We start from the raw sequence: 15,595 nt of genomic DNA on the forward strand, positions 1-15,595 counted from the left end.
CCCAGGACGTTCGTGAGCTAACTAAACTTAGAACTTAATTCGACATTTACGATAGTGGCGGTACAGTTAAACATTTCCAGGGTTCGTCTGAGCTCGTTTCGTCATCAACTTGGGCAGCAATGCCCTGGTTCGGGGATAGTTGAGGCACCTTGTACGAGTGTGGCTGTTGCCTCAACTCTTCGCTCACTTGGGATGATCATTAAGCGTCTTTCTCTTGTTTTCACCGGCATCTACCTTACTGAAGACATAATCCTTGACAAGGCATCTAAAGCCATGAAGATCCATTTTGGCTTCAAGGCAGTGTGAATATACCCTCACTCAATGATTTCCTCGTTTACTGGAAGAAACCTTGGTCTGACTGAACCATACTTATTGGATCTGTCTCCCAGTACACGCATGTACTCCGCCGAGTCAGAACGCTGTGATGTCATGAAGCGTTACAAAGCCAAGGAAGAGAATCTGCTAGCCAGACAAATACGCATGACACTGGACATGACCAGGATCTAAACCGGATGTCTTTCGAGGCCAGAGTGTCAAGCACCATGTTGAGACACTGGCAGAAAAAGCCCGAGAGGCTAACTCTGCTGGCGCATTCGCCGACTGAGAGCCCAATAGCCAAGCCATGAACCCTCAGCTCGACGCGTTGGTGGAAGTCCTGACCGGGCCGGCGAAACTTTGACGGGAAAAGTTCTAGAGAATTCATTCTTCTCTCGGCCAGGGCGTAGACTACATCCAGAGTTTCTCCACAGCATGCCATGTTACATTGCAAGATGATCATCAACCCAGGCCGAGACACTCCTGCATGCCTGAGCCAACCAATTCTGGCATGATTTTGGAGACAAAAGGAATCGGCTCAACGGATGTCGGATGCAGCACTTGTTCGGATACCACACCCGACAGCTTTCTCCATCCGCCTATCGCCGTGCTCCGAAAGGTGTTGACGACGCTCCACATTCACGGAGGTTTAAATAAACTCCCCGATGCGTGTCATTCGGCCCTTGCATTAGTTTCTTGGATAAAGCGTGGCTTCTCAGCTCGTTTTTTTTTATTAAGAGAGACGATGGGCCTCTTTGGGATTTCCGGTAACGGCTTGCGCGGGGTAGGGAGTGGGTTGGCTGCGGCTGAGTTTATTACGAGAAAGATGTCGGCCGGATCCGAGCGAGGCTCAAAGAGGAAGTGTAATAAGGAAAGGAAACTTACGAGATATTGGGTACAGCCTTCATTCGAGCACAAACTCCAGTTGTGTAGAACCTTCAGCTGTGTTACGGCTGTGTTATTTCTGTCGAGTTGCTCTGAAGCCCCTGTCTCATGTTGACTTATAGACTTGGAGGGACAATAACCAACAAACGCATCATCGCATTACTAGCTAGCTATCTGCTTGCAAGCCTCCACCTTCGTCACTTCTCTTAGTTGTTCCATTTTGTTTCTGTACCGTGTTCTGCAGAGTACTACCTTATGAACTAGGAAGAACCCAGTCACGCGAAAAGCCGACTACGGCGCCAGAATGTACGTACGCGACATGCTAGGAGATGAGGAACACGAATATAGACACCAGGGCTGCTGCTTGCCCCCCAGACCTTCTGTACGGCGACTAACTCTTTTTTAAGACTTGCATCTTTGAGCTCTGGCCTGTGTGCTTTATAGAGCATGGTTTGTGACCTGACTCGAGCTATGAAGACGGGCTTGTCCCCTCTGATAAGAGTTTCCTCGATAAAGGTGTCTGTGGTCGAATATTGGGGTCTCGTCGTGATGATTTGGAAAATTGGCTGCGCCGTCACCTCCTGAGTCTCGTGCTTTATGTCCGACGCTGGGACCCATCTCGCTGACCAAGGTTAGGTTGCGTACGGAGTACTGATGGTCTAGATCTCACAGCCACATGGGGCTACTCCGAGCGGGTCCACGACTGATTTACCATCCGGCAAGGTCAATGATGGCGGAGGTTGAGAGTGTGCAACAATGAGTGTAGCCAGAAGAGATTGAATTAAAGCTGCTCCTTCTATCTAATGAATGATGAAGGTCCGTCTCTTATACTTGTGTTCATCCGGCCCATCTTTCAGGCAGCAGCAGGCTGTTGCCTGCGATCTGGCGTTTAAGCTGACCGTGAAGCTGTTCAAGATGGTCGTGATCCTTGCCCCACTTCTAACAGCAAGTTCTTCGGACTTGTTTATAGGAGAATAATCCCCAAGCTAAATACTACCAGTACTAAATGAGATATACTCAAAGAGAAAACATAATTACCCCCAGAGGTAATAGCCAGACTCTGTTGGTCAGGGCTAGTCCAGGAAATCTTTCTAACCATCGAATCATCAAAGCCATCAGTACTAGAATGTTCCTTTCCGCCCTTTCCCAGCGCCGTACGCCCAGAGGGCGCGGTAATAAGTTGATCCGTTACACTCTCCCTCGTAGTCCAGCGAGCATCCGCATTACGCGTCAGCGTCAATGGAGAGACCCCCAGCGCGCAGGTACAACATACGAGCGCAACAGTATTGGTAGCTTCTTCAGGCGGAGGTGTGGGAAATGCCAATGGAGTAACCGAAGTTGAACCCACGAAAACAGAACGGGAATGATCCACGGGCTGTCCATCCTCCGATGCTCCGTCGGATGTTTCAGTTGCCCCCCGGCTACTACATGTGGGATACGCGGAGTCCATGTCTGGGGGGGCCGGATTCGTTCCTGCGACGTGAAAGGGGTTACTCTCAGATACGAGAGTAAACACGGGAGTGTATGGGGTAGATATTCTCCCATCTGAAGACAACGACAAATCCAATATTTCTGATGCACTTGTTTTCGGTAAAGTACGGGAAGGGGGAGGAGACGTGAGCGAACCTGAAAACGCGGTGGAAGTCGAGATATCCAGCGTAGCTCTCGACTCAAACACATCCGATCGACTACCTTTTGTTGCCATTGAAAGGGCATCAGTGCTTTGAAAATCCCCAGAAGTCATCAGATTATGACTAGATGTTTGTTCACCAGACATGGTGGCGGAATCTTCCGCGGTGGTAGACACCTTATGTGTTGCGGAGTGTTCTCTTGCGGAGGCATCTCTTGTCAACTCGCTGGTGGACGCCAAATCCTCAGTGGCCATCGTATTCGTCGCCGCCGTCAGCGTCTCGCTGTCACTACTCGCTTTTTCGGTAGTAGAGATATCCGTTGAGCTTGTATGAGACCTTGCTCTGTTACTCGCACTCGGACTATCATCTGTCGTGGAGCCACCGGTCGTTGAAGCTGGTACTTCGGTTGTTGACCCATTATCCGCTGTTGTCGTCGAGTTAGATAGGCCTTGCGTCGTCGCCGTCGTCTTCGCATCGTCGCTACTGCTCTTCTCGGTAAAAACTACCGTTGAGCTTGTTTGAGACCCTTGACCCTCATTCGAACTAGTTGTATCGTCTGTCATGATACTCGAAACCAGGCCCTCTGTTGTCGAGTCATCATCCATCATTGTCGTCGAGGATGATGGGTCTTCTGTCGTCGTCGTCAACGCCGTCGTGATGTCACTACTTGTTTTGTCGGTAAAGACAGCCTCTGAGCTTGTTTGAGACCCTAGGTCCTCACTTGTTGAGGTATCATCTGTTGTGAAAATACTGGTTGTTGAAGTGAGGTCCCCGGTCGTTGAATTATCATCGGTGGTGATGGCGGTGCTCTCAGGAGAAGGGCTCGTCGATGTTTCCGATGTTGTGCAGGTCGTCGACACATCCGGAACCTCGCCACACACATTGTCAAATTGCAAGACGATGCATTGTTGGTCGCATGCCACGCCTTGTGGCACGATAACGATGTATTCTTCGGCTTCTTCAACGTATAACCTCTACGACCTGTCTAGACTAGCTCGTCGGCCGAACGAACAGACACAGGCGTTCTCGAGCAAGTTGCCTCGGATGTCGCAGCTTGCCTGAGTACCGCACTGGTTGGCGGTGGGATCGCACGTCGGGCAGTCATTGTTGGCCTGATGGGACTCATTAGGTTAGTTGACCTTATTCTCCCTCTCGCTCTGTTCGTGAAGTAGTGCAAACATACTTGTCGTCCCAGTAGGAGGGACTCTTCATCATGTGCAGTAGCCAGCCCTGCGAAGGAGATCACGCACAGCGACAAGATTGTTGCACTCGGCTTCATAGTCAGCATGCAATAGACAAGTATGAAGATAAATATTCAAGCAAATCAAGCCCAAGAAATGGAAGCGTTTTATACGAACAGGTGGAAGGCCGACTCAGCTGTGCGTTAATAGACGTCGGTCGATTAAAGCCATTGAACAGCTGAGCATGAGATATCTGCACACCGATGCTAAATGAGTTCAAGACTATTGAAACCTCTTCGGATCCAGGGTTAAAGACATAATACGTTAGTAGCTAGCAGATAATAAGATAGCCGCATACCGATGCTAGATAACTCTCCACGAGACATCCGATTCCCAATGTCGAGCTGAGCAGGCGGGGGGGTATATGTACACGTTTCCGGGATTAAAGATCAAGCAAGCAATAATTCTTGAGACAAGGAGTCAGAGTTGCGCCGACCAAGCTTCGACCCAGAACCGGGGCAGAGGTTCACGTGTGGTCCGTGGAGTCGACCTGCTGCTCCTGAGGCGCCCTGCGGGTTGATGCTGGAGACATTAGAGGGCGATTTAGCAGCTGATCTGACACCTTGACTACTTAATGTTTCCTATAGACAGGCCCGGTTCCCCGTGCTTGGTCTTCCAAGCACACCGAAATTGCGGGAATCAAGCACGAAAATAGACCCGACTATAGGCCCCCTCAAGGACTCATGCCGCCGTTATTCCCGCCTGACGTTGGTGTCGCATCGCTGGCTTGGGCGGCCGACCGCGGAGCTGGCCGTTGGATGGATGACTCAGGTGAATCCTGGTTCAGCCATGTCTCAAAAGACGCGCGTCGGGAGTGCCCAGTAGTAATACCATCGCCTAGCTATCATGTCGGAACTGAGGATGCTTTGGTTAATCTCCCATGTTTCGGGGAGCTGGGAGAACACCGAGTTAGCGAGGAGGTGCCTCAGATATCTTAGAGCAATAGGAAGCACTCACGTTATCTCGATTCCATTGGGTCTCAGTCTCACACCCACCACCTAATTCGTTTCATAGTTCCCACAACCGGGCCCCGACGGTAGGTCTCACTCGCTGAGACCACTGGACACAACCGCTGGTTCAAATGGGTACAGAGCTTACATGGAGACCGCGGAGCGAGGCGGCTGCCCCGTCCGCAGGGCAGCGTTCTGGCCGCCTTGGGTTTTTCTCCTGCGAGGGCTTTACCCAAGGATACGTGTCTCACTATTCATATATCCGATGCAGCGGCTATCAAAGCAATTCTGGTGGCCATCAGCGGATAGTGATTACTCCTACGAAATCTCTTGGGCCGACGATGGAAGTTACTTGGTTTTAGTCGATTTTCAGGGGGATTCATCGAGCCCCTGGATCGACATTTTCCAAACTGCTGGTTCAAGCCTACAGCCATCATTAAAGCTTATCGATTGAACGTACCAGCTTCTAGGTTATGGGCTTAAGAAAGGCAAGATCAAGCACCACCCATCCAAGCCAACCCTTACGTTCGGAGTTGGAAGAGCTATATACCTCTGGACGTTTCACTTAGGTATGCATCAAAGGATATTTAATAATGACGGGATGCTGAGGCTAATGCCAAAAAGTGAGTCCGGAGATTTCCAAAGGTTGCCATTCTATCCTGGAGTTTCATACGGTTCAGTCACAGTCTCCTTTTCTCAATGTGGCGAATTTCTCGTAATACACGACAGCAAGAAGGGGCGACCCGAAACCCTACGAGTTCCTCCAAATTTCGATGCAGCCGCAAGTCAAATCAAACGAAGGAGAACCCCAGAGCTTTGTCAGCCAGCAAGGAAGACCAAGCCACTACAGTCAGTTGAATGCAGCGACGAAGCAACTGAGACCGGTTTGAGTCACCATCTGCCCTCTATGGATGGCTCAAGGGCTATGGTCAAGTCTACAAAGACTATCGTTCGCAAAAACGTCAACCCATATTCCCAAGTCGAGATAATCCAGATGAATAGCTCTAGCAACGAGCAGGTGACACCAATTTCACAGGTTCCGACATACATCCGGGCAACGAATTTCTCGGTCACTGTTCATACTACAGTCAATAATGGTGACGAGAACTTCCTTAACATCATCTTGAACAAGACATCGACGGAGGGGACAAGCACGCCGGATCGTAGGTCAGGCGATCTGCCAGTAGTTGTGAGAAAAAACGCACGGTCTCTTGCTGTCCAAAGGGGAGATTTTCCCGGGGAGATACCTAGACTTAAAGGGAAACAGGCGGGCCAGAGAGAATAACAGAAGTAGATAAGGGGTGCCTTTCGGCTATATCAATGTGTTGCTCTTCTGCAAGAGCCATTAGGTTTAGATTCTCAGAAAACAAAGACAAACTCGTCGTTCATCAAGTCGGTCAAATCATCAAATGCGTGCGAGCCCACACGACGTCCCGTCTCATCCGGTGCATTATCAACCTGCTGCTCCTCCATCGTCTTCAGTCTCCGAAGTCGATCCGCCTCCTCTAGTGAGTGCAAGCTATAATCTTGAATGATAGCGTCTTTGCCTGCCAGCACGCGACGACGACTATGGTCACGGTTGAGGTGAGCAAGGTAGACGCTCGTGATTCCGACGAGGACTATTATGGTGCAATACAGTATCAGATTCCAATACAGACCCCGAAAATACTCGGGGGCCTCCGAGGGTCTGTACAACAGAGGGCCAATGATGTTGCCAAGGGATTGACCAATGAACAGGGCAGACGAGTTGCATTTGCCTTTGGTGTCGCCAGCGGTATTAGAAGAAGACCAAGAGTAGATCAAGGGGACTGAAACCTGAGTTAGTTCTGTCATGATTGAGCAGCAGAGTAGCAGACACACCTATGCCTGGGAATACCGAGATCATATAGTAGCCAAATAGCAAGGTCGCCTTGCGGTCATCCGAATGCGGCGTTGATAACATGATCATACAACCCGCGATAGGGAACAAGGTTAGAAAAGCAATAACTGGGCCCTTCTTGTGATACTTGGTCGCCACGAATGAGCCACCCACGGTAGAGACAAGTTGTACCAAACCAAAAGGGGCATTGAACAGAATAGCCTGGAACGAGTCAAAGCCGAATGACCGGACGAGCAGTGGGCCGAAGGAGGCGACGCCACCAGAAGGAACCCTGGAGCTGGATTAAAAACAAGACGCAAGTTTGGGCCAGATGGCACGCACGAGATGCTGAAGATGAGGGCAAACCACAACCAAGTCTTAAGATCTCGGATCGTCTCCCACAAGTGGTCCCATCGCCACCTGCGCGACATGACGCCGGTCTGATTCATTCTCAGTCGCTCGATCGCGATGAGCTTGTCATGCTTGCTGAGGAACTTGGCCTCTGCCGGAGAGTCGGGCATGTATGCAAACAGGACGAACGAGAACAGAACGGTAGCAATGCCGAAGAAGATGAAGATGGTCTAGAATAAGTATTGAGTTATCCGCCCGCTCGGAAGGGCCATGTGAGTTTGTTCTGCGCACCTGGTAAGGTCTGAGACCGAATTGAAACTGGGCAAGCCACCACGTAATCAAACTCCCAAACTACAACCCATCAGCACAAGAGCGTAGCAGATTATCCAAAAGGCAAAACATACCAGATTTGTGAATCCATTCATAGCATACCAGTAAGACATTCGTAGAGGTTGCTCCCGACGGCGCCAAAACATCTGTGTGATGGCTATAAAGCTCGGGGCAATACTGGCCTCGAAAGCACCCAGCCAGAAGCGAGCGAGAAGCAAGGTCTTGAAGGTATGTGCCGCAGCCATCAGGGTGAGGGTGAGCCCCCAAAGAATAACCATGAGGCTGGTGAACCTACCAATCGGCAACTTCACAAGCAACCATGCCAAGGGAAACTGCGCTATGAGTTGGGCAACATAGACGATGGAGCCTAACCAGGAGAACTGGTCGCCCTTGAGACCCGTGTCCTCGATGATGCCAAATATGGATGCATAAGCCATTGTCGCCTTGTCAAGGCCTGCGTATTGAAGTCAGTCAAGTGTGACATGAACGTGGCAAGGAGCAGCCATGTCACCTTGCAAAAAGTAGACAGCTAGCATCAGGGGAAGAACAACAAGATCAATTCGCCGTAGCACGCGAGCGTCATCTTCAGGGGTCACTTTGATGCGGCGTTCGGGCGATATCCCAAGCGCCCGCATCACCTTTGCCGTAGCATGTCCATCGCGCTGTCCGTGGTCGGAAGCTTGGACGGCAGTCTCGTCGCGTTCCCCAGGCTCGAGCAGGGGATGTTGGTCGTAATCCTCTTCAGTGGTACGCCCAGAGCGGCCCACGCAGTCTGGTAGAGGCATGATGGATGAAGCTGTCCGTCGACGTGTCTTCTTCCTAAATGCTGAAGCAAGGTCGATCAAGTGAATCAAGGGATGATGATGACGGCGATCTTTACCACTCGAGGCAAGGGGGTGACCTGATTAGATAAGGAGAGACACACGCCGCAATTGGCTGGAGGCATTTGGTTATAGGGTAGGTGATAGCTCTCACAACCGTGGAGTTAGCAACAAGACAAAGACGCAGAAAACAGCACTGGAGGGGATTCTACAGTATTTTACTATGTTTATAATGGCTTACGCTATGGCTTTGAGCATCTCATTAAGTAATTTGTATTCGCTCTCTCACACTAACCTCACTAACCTGTTAGCACATTTGGACTTTGTATTCACGGTAAGCTTCCCACTACAGCTACAAGAATGCAGTTTCACCAGCCCTTTGCCAACAATTCTCAACACTTTGGCAGATAAAATTACGGGACAACATCTTTTCTCGGCCTGAAATGGGATCGGTGTTTGCGATACTTTGTTAAGTGCTGGTAAGATGACAAGATCACAGGGGAGCGTCGTCACGTGAGCGTGACAGGGATAAAATAGGGAGAGTTTCCGAATTAGGTCCAGAGTCGCAATGTCTATCATAATGCATCTCTTTCAAATGAGGGATATGCTGGCGCATAAAATAAGCTTTGCCGGTATCTTATACTAAAACCTTGTTATACGCAAAGAGAAAGATATTAATTTGAAAGCTCCTTCGCGAAGCTTTCTGTTTTGGCCACGAGACAATGTCGATTATGCCCCTAATAGGTGAGACCGAAGCCGGCGTAGCGCGATATATCGAGTCAACGTTATTTTAACAACAGATATAAATAATAACGAGCTATGCTTATATCCGCTGCTAAGAGTAGTGCCAGATTGAGAATAGCGCGTCCTAATAGGTATCTAAGCAGAAATAGATGTCGACTTTCATTTTGATAGACGTTGCGACTCTGGACCTTAATCCCCAGCTGTTGCACAACGGGAAAGGTGACTTGCAGTACGATAGACCACAACTTGATTTCTCTCGAGTGCACCTACGTGATGGTTAATGCCCTGCTCTCACTGCGAGAGCTAGGTGTTTGCGTGGGACTGCCAATGAGCACCAAGCAGGGATCTAGGCCAATCATGATTAGTCTCTCCTTTTGCTGACCAAAGATGAGATAAGGAATTACCACGGCCTGGTGTTAATTGCTAGAGTCTTAGATAGTGTTCTAATTAGGGGCCTGCTCTGGAAGTCAAGGGGCACAAGCATGGGTGTTCAGAACTGTGACGGAGCAGATTACGAGTTGTTCAAAATCTCTTCAAATAAAATTCTAGGTGACGATTTTGTCGATATTCCAAGTTCACCATCAGGGATATATGAGAAATACTAAGGAATCTCTTGCTTTCACTTGAACTGGGACCAACTTAAAAATTAAAGATCAGACTTTTCGCGGGGTGTTGTAGCCTCATTGATGTCTCAAGGTTAAAGTACTAAGCTTGTGTCGATCATCTATCAAAGAGCCAGTCAGCCCGTCCCGCGTTGTTCCTTGTCTCCTGAAGCTAATTCAGTGATCACCAAAGGCCATACCGGACAAGGCATCTTGCGTAACTAGACAGGGACACGCGTTTCCTGATGTGTGTCAGATTTGAGACACGAAACGCGTCCCATAAAGAGTAAGCTGCGAGTGTGTCTGCGCGTCCACGTGACAAAGCACTGGGCTGTGAACAATGCAGGGTCTATTTTCAACAGACCAACGAGCACGCTCGGGTTGAAATTATGCTTAATAAGAGGCTCTTCTACCTATCACGCCACAAGTAAGATAGGAATCGTGGGGCAAATCTGTGGGGTTCTTACGACATGCCTTCATGACGAGCCACAATGACGCGCTTCCATCAGTCTCATCAGCACTTCCAACAAGGTCGAGCGAACTACCTGGGGGTACAAGAACCGAACCAAATGGGAAAGCAGTGAGGCGGGCAAGCGGAGAACCGGACAAGACTCGGCGCAAATCTGTGCCTTGAGTTGGACACATTATCAGCCAAGAACTGCCAAGTCGCGCTGTAACCTCTTAGATGACACCAAGATCATCTGCCAAGATCTCCGCCAAGATCTACAGATAGAGAATCACCTGAGACCGGACCTTGTTATGGCTGACTTGGACCTTTAGGAGGTTGAATCTGGGATGTTTCCAATGTCTTGGACAGCTGTTTTTGATCGTCTAACTGTCCTCGAGGTGGCGAGACCGGAGGAGAGTGGTTGTGACCGGGGTTGAAGGGCAAGAATGAACCGTCCTACCGCAGCTTGCGACGCGTTTCTTACTCTTGTGGCCATTCTGAAACCTATTGATCTTCTTTCTTTTTTTAGCCAGGAGAAAGCCTCTTGTTCCAAGACTGGCGCTTGAAGAACCAAAATAGAAGCATTGTAAACTAACCTTGCATGCAAACGTTGCTATTCGTCGGCGAAATAGACGCGGCCTCTCTCCTTCGCAGGGCGGAAAGATGGGCGGCCGGGTCGCCAAGACTTGGCGGACACACAGAACACTCGGCAGTGGCGGCTTGCAATCAGGCCGCGAGTACGGAGTACTGTATAGCCTTGGCATCAGGGCAATGCCTGCAATGAGACGAGCGGTAATATGCCTCATCTACATGGTGATACTTGATCGACTCCTTACCTGTCTCACTTTGGTAAATCACTCTCCTGCTGACTTGTCCCAAGCTTGACACTGGTCTGGCACTGCGAGCCGGAGCGAGGCTGACGATGTCTCGTGCGCGATTTCTTTTTTATTTATTTTCCTGGGCATCGCCCTCAGTCTCTTGGCGATCTCTTCTGTCTGTCATTGTCACTCTTATTGGAACCGGGGCAAACTTTGTCAAGAGGTGTATGCATCCAACTTCTTCTCTTTTCAACATTGCCAAGGTGCCAATGTTCATTTTTCTTTTTGCTTTTTCATCCAGACCCACCGAAAGATGCCTGTTCTCAACTTGAGCGAGCTCAACATTGTGCTTGGCGTTCTTGGTATGTGACCGTGCATCTTGGCGAGGTCTCTTTCTGACGTTGTTGCAGGCGCCTTCACCGTCTTGTATGGCATCGTATCTGTCAAGATCAAGCAAGCATGGTATCTTGGCGAAGCCCGTAAGTACAGTACCCATCTATCCGCGTTTTGTCCCTTACTAACCATCGCAAATCGATCAGTCCCTGCCGTCATTGTGGGCATCATCCTGGGCCCGCTTGCCGCCAAATTTCTCGATAGCGAACGATGGGGTTCTGCCGAGGCTGGGCAGACCAATGCCATAACGCTCGTGAGTCTGCTTTACCCCTGAGTGGCTTGCAGCGCCCAGAGCCTTGGCTGACTCGCGTGCAGGGCGTTGCACGCGTCATGATCGGCGTACAACTGGTTATTGCGGGCTACCAGCTGCCTGCCAAGTACAACTGGGTGCGCCGCAAGGAGATGGCCATGTGTCTTCTGCCCATCATGACAATGATGTGGCTGTGCACGTCGGCGTGTGTACTTGCGACGGTCCCTAAACTCACCTTCCTTGCCGCTCTCGTCATTGGAAGCTGCGTAACCTGTACCGATCCCATTCTTTCACAGGCTATCGCCAAGGGGCCATTTACCGACAAATATGTTGCCCGCCCGCTGAGGGAGATTATCTCATCAGAGGCGGGAGCCAATGACGGCTTTGGATTTCCCTTCCTTATGTTGGCTACGTACCTCATCCGACATGCTGATATCGACGGTGCTGGCACCGAGAATCAGGGACATGAGGCACGATCCGAGGCTGTTGGCCGGCTCGGCGGGGGCCCTGGGGAGGCGATCAAGCAGTGGGTTATTGAGACCTGGCTGTATATTGTCCTCTTGTCAGTTGCCTACGGTATCGTCGTGGGATTCGCCGCCTGCAAAGGAATTCGGTTTGCGCTGAAGCGGTAAGTCACCTCCCCATCCCTTCCCGCCAAGAACCCTGATCTAATGTGGTCTTTCAAGGAAACTTATCGACAACGAGTCGTACGTCCTTTTCCCGGCAGCACTCGGGCTCTTCCTCGTCGGCACCTGTGGTGCCATAGGCACAGACGACTTGCTGGCCTGTTTCGTCGCTGGTAGCGCCCTCAACTGGGACGGTCACTTCTTAGAGGAGACGATCCAGCGGCACGATGAGGTTAACTCGTGTATCGACGTGCTCCTCAATTTTGGTGGTTTTATGTACATCGGCACCATCATCCCTTGGTCAGAATTCCATGATCCAGATGGCACAGGCTTGACCTACCCCCGGCTTATTGCCCTTGGCTTCCTTGTCCTTGTTCTCCGTCGAATCCCAGCCATCATGGTCATGTACAAGGCCATGCCGGCGGTTTGTCAGAACTGGAAAGAAGCGCTCTTTATGGGCTACTTTGGTCCTATTGGTGCCGGTGCCGTCTTCTATGTCGAGCATGCGAGGCATCAATTTCCTCATCTTGGGGAAGGTGACGAGGAGGAGAGTAACCTCGTCAGGGCCATGGGTCCCACCGTTTACTGGCTGGTATTCTTCTCCATCGTGGTCCATGGGCTTTCCATCCCAGCTTTGAGCATCTTGTACCACTACATGGGCGTGCAGCCTATTCAGGATGCGAATGACGTTGTCGAGGTCCGGAGAGCCTCACTGCAGATCCCACGGCCCGTTAACTCGGTGCAGATGGACGACAACGTCTTCCTTACGTACAACAGCTTTAGTATCCCAGCATACAGTGAGGGCTTGCCGGTGGAGGAGGATAGACGGCACGACGGTATGCACAACATTGAGTTGACGGATAGCGCTCAGGAGCGAGAGGAGGAGGAAAAGGAGAAGAGAAGACGGAGGAGGACAATTCGGTACATGGTCTAGCCTTCAGTAGATGTAATGCAATCTTTAGTTTACGAGTTAATGAGAAGTTGAGTCCATATCTGGCTTCATTGAATGGTAATTACCATGGCGCTTTTCTGTTTGACATCATCACACAACCTATAGAGCAGGTAATGAAATATGCTGAAACTGTGAGCCTTGGTTTAATGATCCGAAGGGAAGCCATAAACCGCAGCGGCGTAATATGTGGTTATTAATATATGGAGGGATTAACACCCAATATGGAGAGGTGTTGGAGTTCTCATCTAGGTTTATACTCATTTCTAGCATGACATAAAGCCAAAGCCAAAGAGGCCTGATCCGGAGCTGAGGTTACATACGCTATATGACTACCAATAGAAGAAATCTTCGGAAGGCGCCAGCTGGTAATCAGATATAGCTAATCCAGAGGAAGCGTTTGTCAGCTAGGATGCCAATAAAGCGACAGCGGAACATACCGGTAGAACAGTCCAGGAAAGGATACTTGTGGGCAAACTCCTGACTAAGCTTCCATCCCAAAAAGTTATCGATGCCCAGAAAGTGGGCTACGTCAGTTCCTGGGTAACTCTCAGGTGATGGAAGCGAGCTCTTGTTGTAGCCTGAGGGCATGACTTCTTCAGTCACCATCCGTCGATCAAGTTCTGCCATGATCGCCTCTTCCACTGGGTCTGCCACAGACCCGTATACGCTCTGCATTTCGGGGCTAACTTCAAACAAAACCCAAGAGGCGTCAGTAAGATAGTTTCGGCAAGTACCACCTTGCGTGCATCCGGACTTGTCTCGACGAAGGATCTGATTCTCAAAGATGTCGAGCACATTGACGGCTACACCCCGTTGTGGTTGCTCGACAACAGAGTTGAGAACGAGATCTTTTGTCAACATATCTAAGTCGACCGACTCATGATCCAGTACCAACTGATCTCGTAGCTCAGGCCAATTGAAGAGGTCAAGGCCCCAGAAATGGGTTGGTTGTCTAGACTGTAGTGGTGTTGGGCGGAATGGCGCCGGCACTTTGTCCTTGGGTTCGAGACCAAGCCGCCAACTCAGGACTTTTTCCATGTACCTAGCTCCGTTCTGTTTTGTCAGTAGGGCATTAGCTGTTGAATCTCGTTATAAGATCACTTACTACACCATAGACATATGATCCTAGACCCATGCAACGAGTCCCAAAGTCTATTGCAACGCGGACGAGCTTCTGGTTCCACTCATCGTCCTGTTTTGATAGTGTAGATGTTGCTTTTCTCTTGATATACTTGTCGCAAGCGTCAAGGAGTTTAGACCCGAAGAGAGTTATAGATGTTATGACAATGTGGTCTTGAGAGAGCATCCATGCTGGCAAGGGCATTGTCAATCCTGCCTCATTCTGCTCATTCACTGGCCAGGTGCTGGTACAGACGTTTAAAAAATCCGAGTAGTTATCGAGGGGGTCATTCTGTAGCGGCTGGAGGTTCGATATGCCTGGATCAGCCGCCCTTTGAGTGTGTGTAGTCACACTGCCGGTATCAGGTTCAGTGTTGGGGCTTTGGTGAGCTAGTGGCTCTCCTTCTGCCAGTGGCGAGCCTGATGAGTCGCGATGTCCTCTCTCATCGGCTGGGGGCGTGCCTGTGTCTTGGGATCCCCCGAGTAACGTGTCGAACACCTCATCATCTGTGACATATGAGTAATTTGGTAAGAGTAGACGCGGAATGCGAAAAGGGAACACAAGTCACAGGGATGGTGGCGAGGTCACTTACCTGCGGCGGTCGAAGCGGCGTTGCTCAAGCTCAGTAGCTTTTTCCGTAGCCGGAGAAGAGCATCCTGCAGCCGCCTGTTCTCCTCCATCAACTTGAGATGGGTCTCAAGCAGAGTTGCATAACGACTGCCTTGGTCTCCGGATGCAACCGCCTGCTGAAGCAGGGCAACTGTCTCCTCGAGACTGCGCACATGCGCAAGATTCTTCTCGCGGAGGCATTGCTGTGAGATGCGGTTCTGGGCCCTCTTGCGTCCTCGTTCCGCGCCATCCGGAGCAGGGTCTGCTTTTCTCTTTCCGGATCGGCGAGAAGGCTTGTTATTTGGGGGCATGATGATAGATACTTGGTGTTGGTGGAATAAACGAATTGATAGCAGTAGCGGTGGAGAACGCGAGGGGACCCAGTGAGGATTTCCCAAGTATTTATGTTACGGATCCTGGCCGGGGATCTCATGTACCCCGGCTCCGAACAAAGCTAGCTCCCGTCTCCTGCGCGGGGTCAGGGGCATGTGCCCATGGGACGGGTCAATGGGGACGCTAGAGACACAAATTGATGCGGGGTCCCCTCGTTTGCAAAAGCCGACGGGACTTGGCTCCGTTTCCTTCCACATGGATGGGTCTGAGGCAAATGTAAGGAGTGGGGAGAGTCTTGTAGGTCACCTAGGTAGGTAC

At 50.5% G+C, this 15,595-nt stretch overlaps 4 protein-coding genes across 4 annotated transcripts; 2 read left to right on the plus strand and 2 right to left on the minus strand.

Annotated features, from left to right (window-relative positions):
- Positions 1-4,168: 4,168 nt before the first annotated feature.
- On the plus strand, positions 4,169-6,209 carry NECHADRAFT_79773 (uncharacterized protein; the record flags this gene model as incomplete). Its single annotated transcript, XM_003040559.1, has 7 exons — positions 4,169-4,210; positions 4,380-4,547; positions 4,660-4,992; positions 5,087-5,108; positions 5,493-5,591; positions 5,709-6,119; positions 6,190-6,209. The coding sequence occupies 7 exons, from the start codon at positions 4,169-4,171 to the stop codon at positions 6,207-6,209; spliced, it is 1,095 nt and encodes a 364-aa protein (XP_003040605.1).
- Positions 6,210-6,381: 172 nt separating this feature from the next.
- On the minus strand, positions 6,382-8,196 carry NECHADRAFT_39722 (uncharacterized protein; the record flags this gene model as incomplete). The annotated part of the gene is made up of 6 exons (XM_003040589.1): positions 6,382-6,830; positions 6,883-7,172; positions 7,223-7,461; positions 7,523-7,582; positions 7,636-8,015; positions 8,073-8,196. The coding sequence occupies 6 exons, from the start codon at positions 8,194-8,196 to the stop codon at positions 6,382-6,384; spliced, it is 1,542 nt and encodes a 513-aa protein (XP_003040635.1).
- Positions 8,197-11,307: 3,111 nt separating this feature from the next.
- Positions 11,308-13,237, plus strand: NECHADRAFT_68891 (uncharacterized protein; the record flags this gene model as incomplete). The annotated part of the gene is made up of 5 exons (XM_003040560.1): positions 11,308-11,356; positions 11,405-11,473; positions 11,534-11,640; positions 11,703-12,265; positions 12,324-13,237. 5 exons carry the CDS (start codon positions 11,308-11,310, stop codon positions 13,195-13,197), a joined length of 1,662 nt encoding a protein of 553 aa, XP_003040606.1. The 3' UTR covers positions 13,198-13,237.
- Positions 13,238-13,337: 100 nt separating this feature from the next.
- Positions 13,338-15,258, minus strand: NECHADRAFT_100324 (uncharacterized protein). Its single transcript, XM_003040590.1, has 4 exons — positions 14,928-15,258; positions 14,321-14,841; positions 13,653-14,268; positions 13,338-13,594 (listed from the first exon to the last, which is right to left on the minus strand). The coding sequence occupies exons 1-4, from the start codon at positions 15,253-15,255 to the stop codon at positions 13,545-13,547; spliced, it is 1,515 nt and encodes a 504-aa protein (XP_003040636.1). The 5' UTR covers positions 15,256-15,258; the 3' UTR covers positions 13,338-13,544.
- Positions 15,259-15,595: the final 337 nt, after the last annotated feature.

This window comes from Fusarium vanettenii, assembly GCF_000151355.1.
Source record: "Fusarium vanettenii 77-13-4 chromosome 5 genomic scaffold NECHAsca_61_chr5_1_0, whole genome shotgun sequence".
Lineage (NCBI taxonomy): Eukaryota > Fungi > Ascomycota > Sordariomycetes > Hypocreales > Nectriaceae > Fusarium > Fusarium vanettenii.

Coding starts and splice junctions, on each gene's coding strand:
- NECHADRAFT_100324 (XM_003040590.1), bottom strand. CDS start 15,255: ATGCCCCCAAATAACAAGCCTTCTCGCCGATCCGGAAAGAGAAAAGCA. Junction 14,842..14,927: donor CGCCGCTTCGACCGCCGCAG/GTAAGTGACCTC, acceptor CATATGTCACAG/ATGATGAGGTGTTCGACACG. Junction 13,595..13,652: donor TTTCCTGGACTGTTCTACCG/GTATGTTCCGCT, acceptor CCTCTGGATTAG/CTATATCTGATTACCAGCTG.